This window comes from Capricornis sumatraensis, chromosome 3, assembly GCF_032405125.1.
Source record: "Capricornis sumatraensis isolate serow.1 chromosome 3, serow.2, whole genome shotgun sequence".
Taxonomy (NCBI): Eukaryota; Metazoa; Chordata; class Mammalia; order Artiodactyla; family Bovidae; genus Capricornis; species Capricornis sumatraensis.
The window spans coordinates 21,959,407-21,983,347 of record NC_091071.1 but is presented as its reverse complement, the minus strand read 5'-3'; the positions used below and the strand labels follow the sequence as shown (position 1 = coordinate 21,983,347).

General features: G+C 41.9%; 1 protein-coding gene across 2 annotated transcripts in view; it reads left to right on the top strand.

Moving 5' to 3' along the window:
- The first annotated feature begins 1,382 nt into the window (after positions 1-1,382).
- The window catches only part of METTL9 (methyltransferase 9, His-X-His N1(pi)-histidine), a 48,977-nt gene continuing 26,418 nt past the window's right edge, over positions 1,383-23,941 (top strand). For both annotated transcript variants that reach the window (XM_068967792.1, XM_068967791.1), the window contains exons 1-3: positions 1,383-1,611; positions 13,633-13,823; positions 17,816-18,025. In XM_068967792.1, the coding sequence (XP_068823893.1) occupies positions 1,447-1,611; positions 13,633-13,823; positions 17,816-18,025 (566 nt within the window). In that variant the 5' untranslated portion in view covers positions 1,383-1,446. The remainder of the gene's footprint in view (positions 1,612-13,632; positions 13,824-17,815; positions 18,026-23,941) is intronic.

Below are 23,941 nucleotides of genomic sequence, written 5' to 3'. Positions count from 1 at the left end.
AGCCTGTGTTACATTAGGCAACAAGATGTCCCTGTTAGTGAAAGGTGCCAAGCTGAGGTTCTTAGAAGCTAATAAAAATGTTTGTGGATTAAGGAAGGGTTTTGTTCTTCATCAGTGATCACCATGACCCTTTTAAATAACCATCTCTGAAGTGCACGGAATGGAGTTAACAGAAAGGTTTCTTTTGTTTTGAATTAAAATAAAATGTATTACATGATGTCTAGTGCAGTTAAATTAGAAGCATTTTCTAAACAAACCCAGCAAGGTGTTAAAGGGATAGGACCCATGAAATGTTTTGACTCCGTACTTGTAGCTTTGGTGGCAGCAGGAAGAGCTTCAGACACAGGAACACAGTGTAACCTTTCAGTTTTGAAACGTTGCTAGGTCTTCCTGTGCTACAAATGATCAAAGACACATCTGGGTAAATATTGCTTGCAAATCTTAGTTGGCTTGAAGAGTACTGGATCCAACTTCCGTTTGATAATTCAAGGAAACCAGGATGCAGGGACTCGAATTTGGGGTCTTCATTCTTGGACAGGGTCATCAATACACCAGAACATAACTTGCAGGTGCCCCAACTGCAGAAGCTTCCAAAAGAGGCAGAGTTTTCGCCGATGCCTCTTAGAAACAGGTAGCCAGCAACCTGCCAGGCTTGAGGAACTGGGCGGGTAGGCGGGGAGGGATTGGCAGTAACATTTTGCACTTAGATTTACGTCCACTTTGCAGCTCCTGCGAAGCAGGATGTAGGTCCTTGGGGTGGACGATGTGAATAGGAAGCCATGTAGCTTGGCAATTATGTGAAAACTGGCAATCTCTGTCTCTGGCAAGGACTTCGTCTGTATGAATGTACGAAGGGGGTGAGGGTCACCCCGGGGTCAATCTGCACAACCTGGAGAAAAGTCCCGCCCAGGGGTGGATGAGGGGCCCAGAGGCCAAGACTAAGGCGACGAGAGACCAGAACTGCGGACACTACCTTGGAGGGCCGGGGAGGCTTCAGTTACCGCCTTCGGAACGATCACCTCTGGCCTAGAAGTATTAATATTAAAATCATTTCCGCCATTGTTAAGGAGCCGCAACAAGACGGGAGGCGGGGACGCGCGCCAGGCGGATGCGCGCTCCCTTTGTCCCGCCTCCCGGCCGGCTGGCTCTTTAGGCCGAGGGAACGCGCTTCGGAGAGAACGCGCCGCAGGCGTTGCGTTTGTGCTCCGGGTGGAAACTGCCTTCCGCGGCGGCGGCGTTCCGGGGACGGAGAGGACCGGGTAGGCGGGAAGGTTGAGCGCCGCCCGCTTCTCCCCACCCCCTGCCTCGGCCCTGAAGGGGCTGGATGGGCGGCGAGTCGGGCGCGATGGCTCGAGCTTGGGCGGCGGCGGCGGCAGCGGCTGGAGGCGGCGGCGCGTCCTCCTCCTCGCCCCGGCGGTGATCGGAGCGAGCGGCCGCAGGCCCCCGATGAGACTGCTCGCGGGCTGGCTGTGCCTGAACCTGGCGTCCGTGTGGCTGGCGCGGAGGATGTGGACCCTGCGGAGCCCGCTCACGCGCTCCCTGTACGTGAACATGACGAGCGGCCCGGGCGGGCCGGCGGCGGCCGCGGGCGGCAGGAAGGAGAACCACCAGGTACGGGGCCGAACCCGAACCGGGCCCGGCGGGGCGGGGGCGGGGCGGCCAGCCTTCCCGCGCTCGGCCCGGCTATTGTGCGGGGCGTTGCGGCGTGAGGCACCCCCCCGGGCCTCGCCCCGCCGCCCCGGCCCCTCGCAAAGTTTCCCCCCCACCGTCTTCTGGGCCGGGCGCCCGGCCCGCGCCCCGCGGCTCCTTTTGTTCGGAGGCTCGCGAGGAGGACGACCTTCGGTTTCTCTCCCGGGCCCCGGCGCGAGCGCCCCGGAGCCCCGCATTGTTCCCGGGTCGCGGCGGGTGATTGCAGACGCTCGGCCACTTCGGCGTCCGCTCCCGGCGGCCGGCCGGAGGAACTTTCGGGCCGGCGCGTGGCGACCCATCTGGGGACCCATCTGGCACCGAGGCCTGAGAAACTGAATGACGCGACCAAACCCATTACCCCCGACAGCTTCCATCAGCCCCGAGTATCACGCCGAAAAGCCGGTCCCTCTTTTTGTCTGGTTGAATCTCTGAACGTACAAAGGTTCCATAAAGAAATTTAGCCGTGCAGCGTGAGCCATTTAACTCTCTGGGCTCGGTCGGGTGACATTTTCCCTAAGCACTTAAAAAGGTGTTTGATAACTCGCCACTCCTCTCCTGTCGAACCTTCTTCCCCTCCTACCTAAGAGAGAGATTATCTCCTTCAAACTTTGATTTTGGCATCTGACCGGAGAGATGTGGTAACAAGAAAGGTGATGCAAGCTTTCACTGGAAGGGTTATCAGAACTGGGCAGGAGCGAATTCTTTAGAAGAGTTGTAGTTGTGCACCGTGAACGATGGCGATGTGGCTGGCTGGATAGTCTTTTCATTGTCTTAGTTTTGTGCCACTTAAGTATGTGCATTTGCAGAATTAAGAGTGAGGTCTTTCGTGTTTGATTATAATGTAGTTTGCGGTTAACATGACATTGAGCAGAAAGCCTCTTGGCTTTTGAACTCTGCCGGAGTATTGGTTTATAATAGCTAGCAGTTATAGTACATTTTGCTTTCCCAGAGAGCGGTAGCTAATTACTCCCCATCTTGTATCTCATCATTTTCATAGATTTCTCATTTTCATATATTACTTTTCTTACGATGCCAGGTGTTTACCCTGAAGTTGATTTCATGTGCTCTAATGAAACTAAAGAATTATCTAAGGAGATAAAACAATCCATTCAGAGAAATAGTGTTTAGTTTTTATTTAGGAAATATTTGTAGTGGGCTTTTTCTATTTTTAAAGGAAATTATAAATGTCCATAGAATTTTTTTGTAATCCCGCAGCTATTGTACTAATACTTTGTTAATCACTCCTATGATATTGTTAGGGGTGTACATAAACTTAGTAGGTGACCTTAACCTGTAAAACCACTTTCTCTGCAATGGATTAGTCATTTTTAGAGTTGTACTGTAGTGATAATGTTCAGTTACTAAGATATATATGTCGAAGTAACATGGATAATGATGTAAAACAGTGAGTAGAAATGTCATCTTTAACAGCTGGTAGAAATAAAGTTCTGGGTAGGATAAAAAGGAGGCTTATTTCCATTGACGTGGAATTATAGTAGAGTCTCTTGACTATAGATATTTATTATAACACTTGAGATTACTGCTACTTAAGTATACTTGATGTTTTCAGTGCTCATAAGAGAAATGGACATATTATAAAAACTGAAAAACTGTTTAAGTCACTTGATTTTTATGGGGCCTAGGTAGAATTATAGCTGCAGACACAGCCTCAGACGATGGCCTAACAAGACATCTCAGAATGTCTTCTAATTGTGTACTTTTCAAAAGTTGGATCTGTCAAGTTCTAAGGAAAATTAATACTGGTTTCCAGTACCTCCTTTGCTTCATTATGTTTCTAAGATACTCGAGTATGTGTAATAAGTGTGTATTTTAACCAGTTGCACATAACAATTTGGGCAGCTAGTTTCTCCAAATGAAGACTGATCTGGTGCTTTTTGAATACTGAGTAGAAGGGGGAAGATTGGCTCTTTTCCTTAGAACAGTCACTCACATTATTTTGAGTTGATGCATTCACATTATGAAAATATTGTCCATGAATAAAAGGTTAAAGTGAACAAAAGAGATGTTTATGGAAACCACAGTGGAATAAATGAAATAGGAGACTGTTCTCTCTGCCCTGGCTGAGTTGATGATTTGCTATCTGCTTTGTGTTGCAGGATCCTTATAAACTTTGTTGCTTGTGAAGTAACTTAACTTTAAATGTTTTCCCTCCCTTCAAGTTAATAGTTCTTACTAGGTCTTCTGGTGTTTATTTGGGTATGTGGCTTCCATAGCCCGCCATCTGGTTCTTTTGCAGTTGCATGGAAGTAGGGTTGTGGATTTGATTGAACTATACTTACAAGTTTTCCTTATGTTTGATTAAGAAATTATGGTGGTGGCTTCTTTAAAAGAGAGATCTTAGGCAATGTTTGTTCATTAAAAATAGCTATTTAGTTACTGAATCCTAGAGAGGCAAGGCTCCTTTGGGCTAAAGCAGCTCTACACCATAGTCACAGCACCACTTTAATACCTTGGTTTGCTGTGCTTGGTGTGCTAGTTTCACAACTGGGATTTGTGTTTCATTTTGGAAAAGTGAGAAGGAAGGGAAGGGGTTTCTCAGCACCGATGGATATGGCTTGCCGGCCAAGTAGGCACCACTGACTTTTTTGTACAGACTGTAAAGTGAGGAAAAAAAATTTTTTTTAAAGAAGTTTGCTTCAGAGAAAATTTTCAGTTTTCTTAATCAGCAGCACATTCTTAATCACAGATTGAAAGCTGGGTAGTTTGATTTATTGGAAAGAAATTGAGGCAGGTAGTGAGAAACTAAACATATGACTTTTCAACATTGGCTGAACCAGAACTTAAAAAGAAAGTAATAACGACAATAACTTTGAATCTAGTCTTTTTCAGGCATTGCACCTGCTAGTTAACGCAACTGTTAAAGAGCTATTGAAACTTGAAAGAACTCTTAGGCCACACTAACTAGGTTCTTGATAATAAGAGTCATTCAACAGCTTCTCAATTGATGGAGTGACAAAAGAATTGTTATAGAACTCCCTGGAACCAGGCCAGGACTGTTTCTCCAGTTGATACACTGCCAGGTTTTTTAAGAGCACAGATAACATTATCTGTGGAATTAATAAGGTAACTTGGAGAGGGAGATGGGAGGGAGTTTCAAAAGGGAGGGGATATATGTATACCTATGACTGATTCTTGTTGAGGTTTGACAGAAAACAGCAAAATTGTGTAAAGCAATTATCCTTCAATAAAAAGTAATTTAATAAATATATAAGGTAACTTAAAATTGTAAATATGTATATATCTGAGTTTTTCTTTTCACCTTCTTATGTAAACTCAGAAATGTTCTCTGCCATAAGCAATGATGGATTTAAGACATAATTGAAACAATTTGGATTTTCTTTCAGATGAAAAAATATCAGTACTTGGACATCACAGCCAGAGCAAAGATTGTGCTAAATACAGGTTCCATCTCCTGCTCCTCACTCCCCAGTTGCCTTGTGGAGGTGGACCAAAGTTAGGCATGAGTTAACAGTGCCCAGAGGGGTCAGCCAGCTAGCCAGACAGATGCTGATAGATAGGTTTGTGTCCTCTGAACTGCCTTTGAAAGTCAGGAGGCCTTTGCAGCGGAATACCAAAGAGATTTTGAAAAGAGTTTCTCTCCTTCCTTATAACCTGTGTTAAAACCCTAAACAAGTGTTAGCTTCAGTTTTACAGAGCACAAGGAAGGTCCTTTCTTCGGGTATACCAGAGGCCTTTGTGTTCCCCTGTGAAGGTACCCTTGGGACCCTGATACTTCCTGTAAAAGACTATTTCAGATTCTCTGAAGCTTTGTTAAAGTCTTGGGATTATAAACTACTAACAGTATTTGAAATGAAGATTGGCAGTAATTTGTTTATTAAATCAAAATTGAAGTGATTTAATCTAATCTTTCCCTGCATGTAAGTGAGGGTGTCTTGTTACTCTGCACTTTCAAGTCTCCTGTAAAGAGGTTGTTGGTTTAGGTTTGTATCATTTGTAGGAAAAGAATGAATGGTTTGAATATTTACACCTGTGCTGTGCATATATACAAGGTGTGTGTGTGTTAGTTGCTCAGTTGTGTTTGACTCTTTGCCACCTCATGGATTGTAGCCTGCCAGGCTCCTCTGTCCATGGAATTCTTCAGGCAAGAATACTGGAATGGGTTGCCATTCCCTTCTCCTAGGGATCTTCCCAACCTAGGGATCAAATCCGGGTCTGCTGCATTACAGGCGGTTGCTTTACCCTCTGAGGTACTAAGGAAGCCCTTGTACAAGGTATCAGTGTATCCGATACACAAGGCATCAGTGATTAAATGTCTGAACTGATATGATTGCATTGTAGAACTTAGAATGTGATTTTTGAATCCTTAGCTGTCAAGGTCAGTGTCCTCAGGTTGGTCTTACCACCTACTGTAGTAGCTAAGATTCTCCTGTACTCTGTTAGTAGAGCCTTTCTGGTTGCCTTTAGTGGTATTGAATATCTCAGGTCTTCGGTTACTCACTTCTTTTGAGAATGGCAGAGTGCCCAGACCTACAGTGTGGTTTGAGGCATTCCCTTGAACCTCAGTTCTCAACTGGCTTTTGTGAACCTTGAACAGGAAGGGAAAGAAAATCAAGTTATTGGGCTTCTATTAAGTGTCAGGCGCTGTGTATATATATTATCCTCTCTAATCCTTATGGAGGTAGGTGGTATATCCCCATTTTACAAACAGAGGCTAAGAGCAATGCAACTTGCCTAAGAGCACAGTTAATAGATAGCAGAGTTGGAATTTTGAATCCTGCTCTGTCTGGTTTCAAGGCCCAGGCTTTCCCCCACTGTTTCGTGGTGTCCCTCTTAGGAAGCCTTGTTGGCTGAGGGGCTATGAAAGTAGGTTGCCTTCTTAATAGCAAGCTGTACCCACTCTAGTGGAGCTCTGTGTAGACACTGAAATTATGTAAGAATACAAGTTGTTTTTGCAGTTTGTGAGTAGATAAAGATGAAAGCAAGTGCTTGAAGTTCTGGCCTTTATCCTGTTTGTGCATGCTTTGGTCACATTTAACACTGGGGGAAAAAAGTCTTAACTGTGGTTTCTTTCTTGTGACACCAACCAATTCTCTGACACCAGCTAGGTGTTCTGTGATTCACTTCTGTTTGACACTACCCAGAATTAACAGCCCAGAGATTTAACGGCTCCCTCCTGCAAGACTGTCCTCACGTGTGTCTCACAGGCCAGCTACAGGTTGAGGGTCCAGAGCCTACCCATGCTTCTGTCCGACTTGGTTACAAATTCTGGGGTTTCCACAACCCCCCACCAAGTTAGATAACAATTCACAGAACTTAGGAAAACACTTGGTTTCTGTTTACAGTTTATTATAGAGGATACAACTTGGGGGCAGCCAAATGGAACAGAGGCACAGGGCAAGGGATTGGTGGGGGAAGGTAGAGGGTGCCACAGAGCTCCCAAGCCCTGTCCAGGTAAGCCATCCTCCCAGCATGTCCGTGTGTTCAGCTACCTGGAAGCACCCAGAACCCTGTCTTTTAGAGGTTTATGGAGGTTTCGTTACCAAGGTGTGATTGATGAAATCTTTGACCAGTATTGGTTAAACTCAGTCTCTAGCTTCTCTCTCCTCCCTGGATATTAGAGGTGGGACTGAAAGTTCCATCTTGCCCCCTGGTCATCACATGACCATACACTCACTCTGGAGTTTCCCCAAGGTTTTAGGAGCTCTGTGCTGGGAACTGGGGATAAAGACCAAATATTTATTATTGAACCACATTACCTAACACTCGCAAAGAGTCGGACATGACTGAGCGACTGAACAGTCCGACTCTTTGCAACCCCATGAACCTCAGCACACCAGGCCTCCCTGTCCATCACCAGCTCCCAAAGTCCACCCAAACCTGTGTTCATTGAGCCGGTGATGCCATCCAGCCATCTCATCCCCTGTCGTCCCCTTCTCCTGCCCTGAATCTTTCCCAGCATCAGGGTCTTTTCAAATGAGTCAGCTCTTCATATCAGGTGGCCAAAGTATTGGAGTTTCAGCTTCAAAATCAGTCCCTCCAATGAACACCCAGGACTAATCTCCTTTAGGATGGACTGGTTGGATCTCCTTGAAGTCCGAAGGACTCTCAAGAGTCTTCTCCAACACCACAGTTCAAAAGCATCAATTCTTCTGTGCTCAGCTGACATTACCTAAAATCAGAAAGTTCATTTTCTAAAATAATTTTCTAATTCTGATTTTCCTAATGGGCTCAAGTCATTTGTATTTTGGAAGAATAGGTTATTATATGCCATGTGTCTGACTAGTTGAGGAACTCAGAGTAATTTCAGAAAAACTTCTAACTCTATCCCTCAGTCTGATAAGCAAATCCAATTTTATAGGAACATTGCATTTCTACTTTAAAGGAATTGAGTAAGCCCATGTAGGGGTTCTTAAGCAGTGGTGATTTTGCACCCTCAGAGAACTTGACAATGTCTGGGACATTTTAGTTTGTCGTGACTGGGGGTGGGGAAGTGTTGCTGGCATCTGATGGCTGGCTTTGGGATGCTGCTAAACATCCCACAGCCCAGATCAAGGATTATCCGGCTCCAAATGTCCATGCTGCTGAGGTTGAAAAACGCTGGCTTAGTGTAATTCTGTTACTATCTAGATCAGATTATCTTTAGACCCATTTATCCAGTCTTAATTGGGCAGAACAGTCCTGCTTTCTTTTCTAGAATTGAATCTCACAGACAGGCACACTGGAAAGAACGGAGCAAAGAGAAGCTTCTTTGAAAAAACACTTCTTCTAAAAAACCACATGCACCTAGAGCAGGAGTTTGAATCAGTTGGGAGTGCTCAGAAGCCCCTTATTTGGCTCTGTGAGGTGGGAAATGAAACATGCAGCGCTTTGCAAGGTGCCTGGGATAAGGTAGACATTCTGTGTCTTCCTTCACTGCTTGCTGTACTAACGTAGTTCTGTGGTGGGTGGGTAGCTTAACCACTATTTGCAGAATTGGGTGTAAGCAAGGTGGTTATCCTTGTGTTCTCTTTAGGATTTTACTAGAAACACTAAATTCTGTTAGACTGCCTGTGATTTTTTTTAACAGTTGTTAAACAGATGAACATTTTGTTGTTCATCTGTAACCGTACCAGGCACAGAAGTCAGTCATTGTCCCTGACCTTTTATGGAGCTTTGTGTCTATCTGGGAAGACCTACCCTGAACATGCAATTTATATACAGGTATTCCAGTTGAGCCATTTCAAATTCTGAAAGATGATGCTGTGAAAGTGCTGCACTCAATATGCCAGCAAATTTGGAAAACTCAGCAGTGGCCACAGGACTGGAAAAGGTCAGTTTTCATTCCAATCCCAAAGAAAGGCAATGCCAAAGAATGCTCAAACTACCACACAATTGCACTCATCTCGCATGCTGGTAAAGTAATGCTCAAAATTCTCCAAGCCAGGCTTTAACAGTATGTGAACTGTGAACTTCCAGATGTTCAAGCTGGATTTTGAAAAGGCAGAGGAACCAAAGATCAAATTTCCAACATCTGCTGGATCATCAAAAAAGCAAGAGAGTTCCAGAAAAACATCTATTTCTGCTTTATTGACTATGCCAAAGCCTTTGACTATGTGGATCACAATAAACTGGAAAATTCTGAAAGAGATGGGAATACCAGACCACCTGACCTGCCTCTTGAGAAACCTGTATGCAGGTCAGGAAGCAAGAGTTAGAACTGGACATGGAACAACAGACTGGTTCCAAATCGGGAAAGGAGTACATCAAGGCTGTATATTGTCACCCTGCTTATTTAACTTCTATGCAGAGTACATCATGAGAAACGCTGGACTGGAAGAAGCACAAGCTGGAATCAAAATTGCTGGGAGAAATATCAACAACCTCACATATGCAGATGACACCACCCTTATGGCAGAAAGCAAAGAGGAACTAAAGAGTCTCTTGATGAAAGTGAAAGAGGAGAGTGAAAAAGTTGGCTTAAAACTCAACATACAGGAAACTAAGACAGCATCTGGTTGCATCACTTCAAGGCAAATAGATGGGGAAACAGTGGAAAAAGTGACAGACTTTATTTTGGGGGGCTCCAAAATCACTGCAGATGGTGACTGCAGCCATGAAATTAAAAGATGCTTACTCCTTGGAAGAAAAGTTATGACCAACTTAGACAGCATATTGAAAAGCAGAGACATTACTTTGCCAACAAAGGTCCGTCTAGTCAAGGCTATGGTTTTTCCAGTAGTCATGTATGGATGTGAGAGTTGGATTGTGAAGAAAGCTGAGTGCCGAAGAATTGATGTTTTTGAACTGTGGTGTTGGAGAAGACTCTTGAGAGTCCCTTGGACTGCAAGGAGATCCAACCAGTCCATCCTAAAAGAGATCATCCCTGAATATTCATGGGAAAGACATGTTGAAGCTGAAACCCCAATATTTTGGCCACCTGATGCAAAGAACTGACTCATTTGAAAAGACCCTGACGCTGGGAAAGATTGAAGGTGGGAGGAGAAGGGGACGTCAGAGGGTGAGATGGTTGGATGGCATCACCGACTCAATGGACATGAGTTTGAGTAAACTCTGAAAGTTGGTGATGGACAGGGAGTTCTGGTGTGCTGCAGTCTGGGTTGCAAAGAGTCACACATGACTGAGTGACTGAACTGAACTGAACTGATTCAGGTCAGTGGTTATAAATGTTACTGAGGAGACATGAAACGTGAGAAAGTATTAGAACAGGGGATCCATCCTAGTTCGGAAGTTCAAGGGAAATATTTAGGCTTAGGTCAGTTGAGGGTAGTGGGAAATGTAGGAGACAGCAAAACACCAGGTGAAACAGCTTTGGGAAATGAGCCTTCCAGAAAAAGAAAGAAGGGTGCAGTGTTGTGACATAGTGCGTGGCTGGGTGTTATGGGTTGATCGGGAGTGTCATGAGGTGAGGCTGTGTATACAGAATGGACAAATCTTGTAGGGCCTTGTAAGCCATATTATGTATTTTGAATATTATTTTAAGATAACTTCTATGGAGCAGGGTTGTGACATGATAAGATTTGCATTTAAAAATTTGCAGTTTCAGAGAAATGCTTAGTTCCTTAAATTTTCAAACCATTTTTAATTTCTGGAAGCTCAAAATGGCACCTACACTTTAATGTTTGTATTTTTTTTTTTAAGTTTTACCAAGATATAATTCATGACTGTAAAACTCATCTTTTGAAGTGTACAGTGGTTATAGTATACTTCACAAAGTGGTACAGCCATCACCACTCTCTTAATTTTAGAGCATTTTCATCACTTGATAAAGAAATCCCATATACATTAGCATGAAGACACTCCCCATGGTCTCCTTCCCTCAAACCCGTGGCAACCACGATCTACTTTCTGTCTCTGAATCTGCCCATTCTGGACAATTTGTGTAAATGAAATCATGTAATCTGTGGCCTTTTGTGACTGGCTTATTTCACTTAGCATAATATTCATAGTTCAAATCTCAGAAATCAGTGCCTCATTCCTTTCTATGTTTGACTGATATTCTGTTGTATGGATCAATTACATCTTGTTATCCATTCATCAGCTGATGGACGTTGGGATTGTTCCACTTTTTGGTAATTATGAATGATGCTGCTGTGATGCTGACATTTGTTTCATACAAATTGTCAGGAGTAACATGTATTTCAACCTTTATCTTTAAAGGGAAGGGCATTACTCCTTTTTATTCTGTAGCATATTCTGATCAATAAGCATTTTCTTTTCTGAAAGATTGTCTGGCAGTAAAGGTTCAACCACATGTGTTAATATTGATGAGAGAAATGCTGTTAAAAACTTGAGGCTTTTTTTTGGGGGTGGGAGGCATCATTTGTAAGCATTATTTGCAGTTAATGGTGCCAGTTCTTGCTTAGTTCTGGAAGTCAGAGTCCGTTATTGTTCTGGTTGTCCATTTAAAAGTGGGTGCTAAGGAATTCTTAGCTCCTTTGTTCCACGTGAATGACTTCTTGTCCACAGTAATAGAATGTACCTGATTGCCTATTACCCAGGTGATGGCTTTCATCTTGATTAGTCATTTCAGAGAATTAAGAGAAGATAAAAGTTAGAATGGCTTCAGTATTACAGAGTTTAGAATGTGAACCAGGAGGTCAGGAGTATAATAAAAAATGGTTTATGACCTGCACTGGGGCATAACTTCAGGCACAGTGAGTATTAAGAATTAGTTAATGGTTAAGCGCAAACATTTTCAGACCAAGATAAAAAGTGTAGGCAGTGAATGTAAGAAGTTTCATAGCTTGTCATATAGTGGGGAAAAATAAAGGTATCAAGTTCAAGCAGTTTTGGTAAAAGTGTTTAATGGTAAATTAACACAAAACCATTAGCAGTTTGAAAGATTTGGTTTATCAAGTCAGGGCGCAGAGTTTGTAAAAAATATTAATCTTTGAAACTTTAATGTGCTTGTTTGGTTATATCAGTGTTAGTGTTGGCAATGTTACCCACGATTTCTTTCAATATTTAGCAAGCTTAGGATGACTATAAAATTGGTCCATCAGTTATTCAAGCAGTAATGGGACACCTACTGCTGATGAATGGTCATACTTGTCAGGGTAAGCAGGTTACTTTTGTCTCTTCATTGGGGGAAATTGTTTCTTAGTTGATAAGAGATTAATAGTAACTGATCTACTCAGCAGTTTCATCATATACTTAATGGACTGACTTTTATTTATCAGGCCGTGTTAGAGGACCCTTCTCTCATTGCTATTATTATAGGAGTCTCATGTGTCTGGCCCTATATTGAGGATAAGCCTGCATTAACTTGTTTAATCCTCAGAGTAACCTATCAGGATAGACAGAAACCAGTGATGAATTTACAGAGTCTCAGAGATTTAAGTGATTGTATGAGCTTACACAGGAATGGCTGAGCCGGGACTTGATGGTGGGCTCACTCTGAAGCTTCTGTGCCCCACAGGCTGCTTCCCCCCTTGGTGTGCTAACTCTAAGTGAAAATGGGAAACATTTATTACACAAGATCACACTTTAGCCACAACTGAGGTCCTTGAATTTTGTTCTAAAATGTATGTTCTGGGTAGAGCCTGTTCCTGGTAATCTGCTTCTTAGCATGTTATTACTTTGTCTTCTTATTGTTTGCATATGACCTTAAGATCTTAATCTTTCTTAAGGTTGAGAAAGCACATTTGGCTCCTGTCTGTTAAAGAGTGTTAAATGACTTACTTGGTAAAGCACACCAGTATTTCTACAGGTTTCTTTATAGCCTGCAACAAAAAGGGTAGCTAAATCAGGTCACTGGAATTTTTTTAAAAATTACTTAATTAATTTATTTGGCTGCACCAGGTCATAGTTGCAGCACTCGGCATCTTGGATCTTCATAGCATCATGAGAATTCTCAGATGCAGCATGTGGGATCTAGTTGCCTGATCAGGGATCGAACCAGGACCCCCTGCGTTGGGAACATGGAGTCTTAGCCACTGGACTACAGGGAAGTCCCTGGTCACTGGAATATTAAATCCTGCTACTTATTGATTGGTTTGGTGGCTTCAAGTTAAATCACTGCATCGAGTGTTTTTAGATAGAAAACAAGGTTAATGTTGGTAGTTACTGCCTTCTTGCATTGAATCTCTGTGAAGGAGAGGCCAGCAGAGCTTCCTTAATCTCAGGGTACAGTGGGCCATAGTGCTAGAAGTTTGGGGCCAGGAGTCAGGGTACTTGCCTGGCCCTGTCACCTACCAAGCTGTGTGACTCGCAAGCCTCTTCACCCTTCCTCCACTCTCTTACCTGCCCCTGAAGGAAATGAGAGTTAAACCAGAAACTAGGTAGGAGGAAGTATTTTATACCTTATAGGTCGTGTAAGAGATTATTATTCTCAAAGCGCCATGAGATTTATGGTATTTGGAAATCTTAGATTCAATTTAGTCTTCTGTTTTTCGTTTTTGGATTTTTTAGGTGATGCTTCAGTTCTATGTTCTCATTTTTCTTATTCTTCTTTCTTTTTAGTGGTATGTGTGCAACAGAGAGAAATTATGCGAGTCACTCCAGGCTGTCTTTGTTCAGAGTTACCTTGATCAAGGAACACAGATCTTCTTAAACAACAGCATTGAGAAATCGGGCTGGCTATTTATCCAATTATATCACTCTTTTGTGTCATCTGTTTTTAGCCTGTTTATGTCTAGAACATCTATCAATGGGTAAGTGAATCTTGGATAATTTTTTCTTTATCCTTAGGTCTAGGAGAAAGAAAAGTTACCTCGTTGAGGTATTGAAAATCTCCACAGCTACAACACTTGTAGTCAAAATCCTTGGCCCAGCCTTGGCAGGTTGCTTTTAAAATTCCCTATAACTTGATAAACAGCCTCATTGTTCTGTATTCTGTGATGGGAGTTACAGTGCTTCCTAATTTTGATGTGCACAGAAATCATCTGGGCATCTGGTTAAAGTACAGAGTCTGAGTCAGTAGGTCTGGCCTGGGACTACACTGTGTGGTTCCAATTTTCAACCCATTCCCAGGTAATGCCTATCCTGCTGCTGATCTATTAGAGAGGAACAGGATACTTGGAACCAAGCTATAGGCTGAAGAGTAAGATCTTTGCCATAAGCACGCTTCCCAGAAGCAGGTGTTCTGGGAAAGGATCTAATTTACTTCAGCCCAGCAGTAAATGGTGGCTTGTTCGAGTGACGGATTCTCCCTCTGTTCTTATGTAATGTCTGGACTCAGCAGGATTTTGTAAACTTAGGAAATTCTCTGTCCCTCGAGTGGTTCTCTCACCTAAATCTATGGAAAACACTGTAGGAGTATTTTTATCCTTTCTCAGCCAACTTTTCAAACCCCAAAGCCTAAGAATCCAGAACTCCAAAGAGAAGTGGCAGGGCTCAGTGCGTGAGAAGCCTGTTGGACCACTTACAGCCACTGGCTGGGTCCACTCTTTCTTCTCTTCAGGTTTGGAGCCAGCTTCTACTGAATGTCTTGTCTGGATCCCAGTCTGTCCTCTGTCCTTAAATATGTTTTCAGGCACCACGAGCCATTTCTCAGGATTTCTTACTTGACTTTCTTCCTTGTTTATATGAAGTTGCCTTAAATTGGCCTCAGCAATCAGTTGTTATCTTTGTGTTGGTAGTTGAGTTTATACAACTTGTCTGCCATTTTGTTTCTGAAATTCACTGCATTGAATTTCTGTTCTGTGCCTTTTTTTGTTGGGGGAGAGGACTGGTCACCACAGCAGTGATTTTTAGCCTTTTGGGGGTTCTGTACCTCTTTGAATAGTCCTTACATTCAACATTTTGTTTATAATTTGGGGAGATTTCAAGCTCTGACCCTTCCTCCTACCTCTACCCTTTTGGCCCCTGGTTAAAATTCTCTGCTCTGGGAGTTCACATTTTGGTCAGAGGGCCAATACTAAGTCCCCTTTGGCTCCCCTTATCTACAGCACTTCTGCTTTTCTTTTTTAGATAACCCCCATCCTCACCCCTTCCATCCACCCTCAGTGCCCCCTCCCACAATAAAACAGAAACATCTCTTGCCCCGCACCCTATTCTCAGCTGAAAGCTTAATTTTGAGCCCATTGGTACTTTCTCTCCATGGCGGTGGTAGCTTATTACCATGAGTGGCTGTCTCTTACAGAAGTAATTAGTGTGGTAACCGTCTTGAATTAAAAAGTAAGATACATATTGGACTTCCTTTATGTGGGAAAGGGGAAAACCAAGAAAGGAGATAGCTGTGTTCTTTTATAGAGATATTTGCAAGGAGATAAACCTCCTCTGTGGGCTTCCCTGATGGCTTGGTGGTAAAGAATCCACCTGCAGTGCAGGAGACATGGTGTTTGATGCCTGGGTCAGGAAGATCCCCTGAGGTAGGAAATGGCAACCCACTCCAGTATTCCTGCCTGGGAAACCCATGGACAAAGGAGCCTGGTTGGCTACAATCCATGGGATCACAAGAGTCAGACATAACTGAGCATGTGGACTGGGGTGGGGTGGGAATCAGGAGGGAGGCATACTTCTTCTGTAGATTCCAAATCTAGAGAGAACTTAGGCTAGAGAACCTAGAATGGTTATCACATACACACATGCACACACACACGTGCATATGTGGACATCACTAACTTTGGGACTTAAGGACAAATCAGAGAGCCATACCTTTCCATGGTATGTGTTTGCCGGAAACCTTGTATTGAGCAAAGTCATTGTCTTGGTATTTTATGTGGGATAATTCTTTAGTGTCTGGAACTGCCCCGCGCATTTCAGGAAGTCTGACTTTTCTGACCTTGCCCACTAAATGACAGTAGCACCCTCAAGTCATTGTGACCACCCAAAACTCTTCCTACCTAGTGCTCCCTAGAGGGCAAAGGTCATTTGGGCTCGATGAATTTCGAATTTTTTGTTGTGAGATTTTGTTTAAATCTTTTGGTGTAGCCTCTGTTGCTCATGATCTTTGGATATAGCACAATGCTGCTTTCTCTGGTGCCCTTTTGACATGAACTTTGACCTCAGGTGGCCTCTAGCTCTAGAATTTTATGATTATCATATCATGGGTCTTTAGATTCCAAAAGATATGGCTAGGGAAGCGTGTTATTTTATAATTGGGAAAGCTTAAGCCATGTAACGATTTTGCAATTTACTTTTGGTTCTATGGCAGGTGGACACCAACATTTGAAACATGTATCCCCCAAGCCCCCCAAGCTTATAACCTCTCTTACCTCTTGTTGTTCTGATTGTGGTTCCTCTGTGAAGTTTTATGTAGCTGTTTCATAAAGTTCAGTTCCTTTTCTCAGATTTCTTTTTCATCCTGTTTTCTCATTAAAAGATAGGAACAATTGAGAGTTGAAGACAAAGTTTAGGAGATGAAGTTTTCTCTGGGAAGTGGTTGTATTGGTAAATATCTCTGAGGGTTTCCCTCTCCCATTTTTTTAACATTTCTGTGGGACAGAAGATTTACTGCAAACACATTGTTAGGTTTGGTTGACCTCTCCTAAGGGAAAGGAGAGGAAGAACTCGCTCCATAATTTTAATTTTTTTCTGAAACCAGTCTTACCAGGAACACCCAGTTGTACACATCCTTCCAGTCACTGCATAACAAGCTTATTGTACCTTCTGATTGTTTCCAGAAAGCAGCAGAACAGTACAGATTTCCCTGCCATTTCCTAGACCAGTGGTTTTCAGACTTGTCCTGGGTCTGAAGAGGAGGCGCCTTAGGAGCTGCTTCAGGCTGCAGAGAAAGGGTAGGAGCGGGCTGGCAACGCTGGCGCCCTCCACTCTCCTGTTAAATATAACGTTGTCTGAGTAACATCTGTTTCATTTAAAGAAATGCTCCTGCTGCTGATGGGGAGTTTGGAATCCCTGCTCTAGACAGACTAGGATTTCAGAGCTAGAAAACAAGTTCTAAGTAGGGACACATTTTATTTCCTGAGACAATGCTTCCCTGAGACTTGGTGTGATCTGTACCTGCTTTTCTTAGAGCACTCTTTGATCTCTATTTTAACTCCTCTATTTTCAAATACATTACTAAGTTTTAGAGGTTTTTTAGGATTTTTAGAAATAACAAGACCTAGCCAATTGTATAACATACAAACTGACCCAAGTATGAATCTACTTTTAAATACAAATTAACTGATATCACAAGGACCACTCTTCCTCTTTTCTCTAGTGTCTCTTAAAAATCTATTCTCTAGACCTATTTTTTATACTCATTGTTCAGTTTCATATTGTAAATGGCTTTCCCCTCCTGCCATTTGCTTTTTCTGCTCAGTGTTATTGGCTAGTGTTGTAGTCTGGTTCTGTTGGCCTGACATTTTTTTAAACCGATATACATGTTTTCTATTACTCCTTCCTATTTTGACTTCAGTTTTTCACAGTTATCTTTTATTTCCTTATATTCTATTTTCTTATATTTTTCTTCTTGCCTTCGCACCTTTTATTCCTCTCCCTGTCCGCACTCTTTTGGGTGTACTGTTTGCAGCCTCAGAGACAGATGATGATATTTGGAGGTGTTTTCTTGTTTTGTTAACTTTGCTTTTTAACCACGAATCATATAGACGATGTCTATTTTAATCATATAATCTTACAAAATGAGCATTTTGTAAATTCAGAAGGCTGTTGGTGCCATGTCACTGTTTTGTGTGGATGTTGGGTGGGAGGGCTTATTTCGTACACAGTCATCCATTTTTGTCCTTTTTCTCTTTTCCAGGTTGCTAGGAAGAGGCTCAATGTTTGTGTTTTCACCAGATCAGTTTCAGAGACTGCTTAAAATTAATCCAGACTGGAAAACCCATAGACTTCTTGATTTAGGTGCTGGAGATGGAGAAGTCACAAAAATCATGAGCCCTCATTTTGAAGAAATTTATGCCACTGAGCTGTCTGAAACTATGATATGGCAGCTGCAGAAGAAGAAATACAGGTATAGTTTTAGACATGGTTTAGAGTGTACTTCTTGGTTTTAGATGTGTTTCTTCTTAATATTATTTTATTTAAATGATACAAATCAGAAATAATTTTCCATGAGAAGGAATTTAAAAAAAATCTTTCCATGTTACAGCTGACCCTTGAACAGTGTAGGGGTTAATTCACATATTATAGTCAGCCTTCTGTATCTGCAGTTCCTGCACGTCCATGGATTCAGCCAGCACCAGACCATGTAGTATTGTGGTATTTACCTTTGAAAAATATGGGTCATGTGTAAGTGGATCCAGGCAGTTCAAAACCACATTGTTCAAGGGTCAACTTACAATTAAGTGGAAACTGAGAGAGAAATCATCTTTTTGTGGCAGTGTTTTTCTGAACTTGAGATTCTGGCACTGTAGGGAAGAAAAGGGCTTCCCTGGTGGCTCAGATGGTAAAGACTCTGCCTGCAATGCAGGAGACCCAGGTTCAGTGCCTGGGTTGGGAAGATCCCCTGGAGAAGGGAACAGGTACTCCCTCCAGTATTCTTGCCTGGAGAATTCCATGGACAGCAGAGCCTGGCGGGCTACAGTCCATGGGGTTGCAAAGAGTTGGACATGACTAAGTGACTAACACATAACACACAGGGAGGAAAAAGGCAGGTGAAAGACAATTTGGAAAAGAGAGATCAAATGTAGGAACTTGTTCCCTAATTTGAATCTGACATTCTCAAATCTTGTTTTTTATTTATTTTTTTAATTAAAAAAACTTCAAAAAAATTGTGGTAAAAATATGTAACAAGAAATTTACCACTTTAGCAATTTTCAAGTGTACAATAGTATTAAGTATATTTACATTGCAGTATAACCACTATCACCATTCATCTGTAGAACCTTTTTATCTTTCCCAACTAAAATTTTATACTCATTAAACTGATTCCCCAGTCTTTTGTCCCCCTGGCCCCTGGAAGACACCGTTCTACTTTCTGTTTCTATGAATTTGACTACTCTAGAAACCTTGAAGAATTGTACAATATTTGTCCTTTTGTGACTGGCTTATTTCAGTGACCATAATGTTTTAAAGTTCATCCATGTGGTAGCATGTGTCAAAATCTCCTTTGTTTTTAAGCCCGAGTAATATTCCATTGTATGTATATACCAGATTTTGTTTATCCATTCGTTTGTCAATAGACATTTGGGTTGCTTCTGCCTTTTAGCTATTTGTCAATAGACACTTGGGTTGCTTCTACCTTTAGCTATTATGAATAATGCTGCTATGAACATGGTTGTACAGATAGCTATTTTAGTCACTGCTTTCCCTTCTTTGGGGTACCTATGCAGAAGTGGAGTTGCTTGATCATATGGTAAGTTGGTGTTTAATTTTTTGATGAATTGCCATACCTTTCCACAGCAACTGCACCATTTTATATCCTACTTTCAGTGTACAAGGGTTCCAGTTTCTCTACATCTTTGCCATACTTGTTGTTTTCTGATCTTTTTTTTTTTTAATAATATTCTTCCAAACGGACATGAAGTGAGAAATCTTGTTTTTCAGATCATCTGCTGCTTGAGAGACTTAGGAAGAAGGTTATTCTTTATTCAGTATGGATTCTGTTGAATGGAAGAAGAAGGTGCTGAGTATAGAATGTGAGAGGTAGAGGTATATAACCTGCCTCCTTTGATATTTTGGAAGCCGGCCTTAGACTTAGAAAGTTCAATTACATACTCCCTCACTTTCCTACCCATCTAAGTTTGTAAGTAAGAGATTAATTTAGGAACAGACTAACCTTAGAGACAGAACATATTAGCATAGCTCTTGGAGCAGGATTAGTTTTAAACTTTGGAAAAAACAGATTTTTTTAGCCTGAGGAAGAGAATACCAAGTAGGAAGGAGGGGGAAGGGTTACTGTAAGTGGGGTTTTGCATGCTGAGTCACTTCAGTGGTGTCGAACTCTTTGCAACCGTATGGATGTCAGGCTCCTCTGTCCATGGGAATGCTCCTGGCAAAAATGTTGGAGTCGTTTGCCATTTCCTCCTTGAGGGAATCTTCTTGGCTCAGGGATTATATCATGTCTCCTGCACTGGCAGGCGGGTTCCTTACCAAATGGAAGGAGGAAGAGGGTGTAGTCTCTGCTGTAATCAAGCACAACGAAGCCTGAGAACTCAGTTGAGTGAAAGGTAAAGGAGATTGACCTTCCTAAGAGCTTGAGCATTCAAGTCTTTGTCAGTGTCAGTGTTTAAGTGGCTCTTAGGGACGTTATAGCAGACTTATCTGTGTGAGGTTGATTTGTAAGATCCAGTAGTCTTGCTCAGATTAGATCCTTGTGGGTCTGTGTGGTGGTACTTGAAATATATTCCTTCAATTAGAAATTAATTCACCATGTCAAGGCTTTGACCTTTGTTATACCAGTGACTTAAATCATGCCCAATTCCTAACTTGACTCTCTTCCATGTTTTGAAGTGAATATGGGGAGGAAGATGTTAGAAATATGTCTTCAAGTGATTTTTCTCCCACCTACCCTAAGCCATGTCTTTGCTTGCTTGCCTGCCATCTAAACCCTTCTAGAGACTAAGTGGCCAAATGGAATTTTAAATGAGACTTCAGATGTTCACATTAGTGATTCAGTACATGTAGAGTTTACATGTTATGTTACCTGATAAACTTGTACACCATGTAAAAAATACTTAATTTGGGAGAATTCCCTGGTGGTCCAGTGGTTAGGACCCAACATGTTTTTTCACTGCTGTGATCCAGGTTCAACCCCTGGTCAGGGATCTAAGATACCACAAGCTGCATGGAGAGCCAAAAACAAAATGAAACAACAACAAAAGCTGACCTTGCCCCCCTAATACACACAACAAAATCTTTTTGCAGTTTGACCTAGATAGGGAATTCATACTGGTTGACACTCCCTCCATGATGTTGTTACTATGAAATAAAAGCATAGTCACAGAAGTGGCAACTTTTGGTGCAGTTTGAGGTTTTAATGGACAAGTGGTAGGGTTTGCCTAATCCATGATGACCAGGCAGACTTTTAGCTTACTTCCATGTTTTTTTTCTTTCTTTCTGTCTTTTTGGGAGGTAGCTATTTTTTTGTTTCTCTTCAGTATATGGGTGCACAAAACCCTGGCTTTTTAATAGAGGTTCCTGGATTTCATTTTTGAAATAAATCAGTAAAACAGAAAATGGCCAGATTTCCCCTCTGCATTGACTATTGTTTATGCCAGAAAACCTGATTGTAAAATTTAAGGATGTGGTTTTGATTTTTAAAACAAAAATAAAACTTTTCTTTACATTGTTGGTGTTTTGGCTTTTTATTTAGGATTTATCACAATACTGATTGCTTTGTTACTTCTCCAAGGAAGGTGTACTTTAAATCCTCCTGGAAGGCAAACTTACTCACTTTCTTGAAAATAATAACCCTGTGAACAGATACCTTTCTTCTTGGGTTAGAAATGCTGTTTTGTAAGAGCCATAGATGTTTAGGAATGGATTATACAATTACTCTTTTTTAAGTTTAAGTTTTTAAAATTTATTTTTGTCTTTGCTGGGTCTTTATTGCTTCGCGCGGACTTCCTCTGGTCGCAGCGAGCAGGGGCTCCTCTTTGTTGCGGTGCACGGGCTCCTCATTGTGGTGGCGGCTGTTGTTCTGGAGCACAGGCTCTAGGTGAGCAGGCTTCGGTAGTTAGGGTACACAGACTCAGTAGTGGCGGCTTGTGGGCCCTAGAGTGCGCACCCCATGGGCTCCAGGAGTTGTGCTCAGGCTTAGTTGCCCTACAGTATGTGGAATCTTCCGGGAGCAGAGATAGAACCTGTGTCCCTGCATTGACAGGCGGATTCTTATACACTGCATCACTAGGGAGGTCCTCTGCAGTTATCAGTTTGGTATAAAAGTAATTGCGGTTTTGGACCGTGGATTTTAAATCATTATAACTGAGCTCAAACACATCTTTAGTAATCAAAAAGGGACCATTGCAATCAACACATTTTTGCCAATGAAAAAATAAGTTCATTCCTGTAGCATAGATATCTGTGTTTTAGGATTTGATGAACTCTTGAAAAGCATTTTCTGCCTCCTGCTGGTTGTGGAAGGGTTTTCCCTGCAAAAAGTTGTGGAGATGCTGAAAGAAGTGGTTGTTGGTTGGCAAGAGGTCGGGTGAATATGGCAGATGAGGCACAACTTTGTAGCCCAATTCTTTCAACTTTTCACGTGTTGGTTGTGTGACATACAGTTGGGCACTGGTGTGGAGAAGAATTAGGCCCATTCTGTTGACCATTGCCAGCTGCAGGCATTGATTGATTGTGCATCTCATTGATTTGGTGAGCATACTACTCAGATGTAATGGTTTTGCTGGGATTCAGAAAACTATAGTGGATCAGACTGGCAGCAGACCACCAGTGACCATGACCTGTGTTTTGGTGCAAGTTTGGCTTTGGGAAGTGCTTTGGAGTTTCTTAGTCCAGCCACTGATGTGGTCATAGCTGGTTGTCATGTAAAATCCACTTTTTGTCGAACATCACAGTCTGATCGAGAAATGGTTCATTGTTCTTGTGTACAAAAAGAGAAGACACTTCAAAAATGACGATTTTTTTAGTTTTCGGTCAGCTCATGAGGCATCCAGTTATCGAGCTTTTTCACTTTTCCAATTTGCTTCAAATGGTGAATGACTAGAATAGTCGATGTCAAGTTCTTTGGCAACTTCTTGTGTAGATGTAAGAGGATCAGCTTCAGTGATCCTCTCAATTGGTTGTTATCAACTTCCATTGGCGGCCACTGCACTCCTCATCTTCAAGGCTCTCGTCTCCTTTGCAAAACTTCTTTAACCAGCACTGCACTGTATGTTCATTAGCAGTTGCTGGGCCAGATGCGTTGTTGATGTTGCAAATTGTCTCTGCTGCTTTATGATGAATAAAAAAAATCACTCGAATTTGCTTTCTGTCTAACACCATTTCTACAATCTAAAATATATATAAACAGCAAGTAATAAGTCATTAGCAAAAAGAAAAAAGCAAGAAGGCCACATTAAAATGATGTATGACATAACCACATTTATTTAAGAATGTATTCTAATATCAAATGGCAGAGTTCAACAGTGAACACCTGCAGTTACTTCTGAACCAACCTAATAATGTTTTGATTATGTCCACTAACAAACAAAGAATTCCACAATTCAGATGACAGTAAATTAAACCTGTTCTTCGGCAGGAAAATGATTTTGGCAGCATGGTTAGTTCCTCAGACTGCTTTTACTGAAAGTTAATGTGAATGTTAGTTTATGTGATCTGAATGGTGTTTCGTAGATGGTGGAGGATACCAGCGTATGGCAGGGTGCAGAGTGGTAGTGGCAATGGGCTTGGAATTACATCTGCATGGGTAGTTCGAAAGGAGTTGTATGTATGTTTTTGACACCAGAGAACAAAGATCTTCAATGTAAATTTTAAAAGATGCTTGACTTTAATGCATTATCTATAGGTTAAGGATCTTTCTTAAAAAGAAAGGAAAATATTGTAGTTAATTCTATTCCTTATGTTCAGACTCTTCTTTTTTTAAACAGAAAGGTACTGGAAACTGAATGGATAGCCATTCATTCTCAACCCACCACCCTGGAAGCATTCATATAAAGATTGATTGTTAGGTTCTTTCTCACCTGTACGGAGAGAGCAGGTTCATTGTCTTGAATAACCTATTAGGAGAGTTTCCAAGTTGTAATTTCTACTCTGCTTGTGATTTACAAGAGCTTGGACAAGCCACTTCTTTCATTTTTCTAATTTCCTCTTATAAGAGAGGAAAATTCAAACATCTTGTTAGGACTCCTGGGCTAATATGCAGTTTGAGTGGGGCTGGTAAATTAGTCTTTATCGGTGGAACTGAGTTTACAAGTAGAAATCACAAAACAGAAGTAAAGATGAAGTTGGACTTCTATAAGTATAGTTT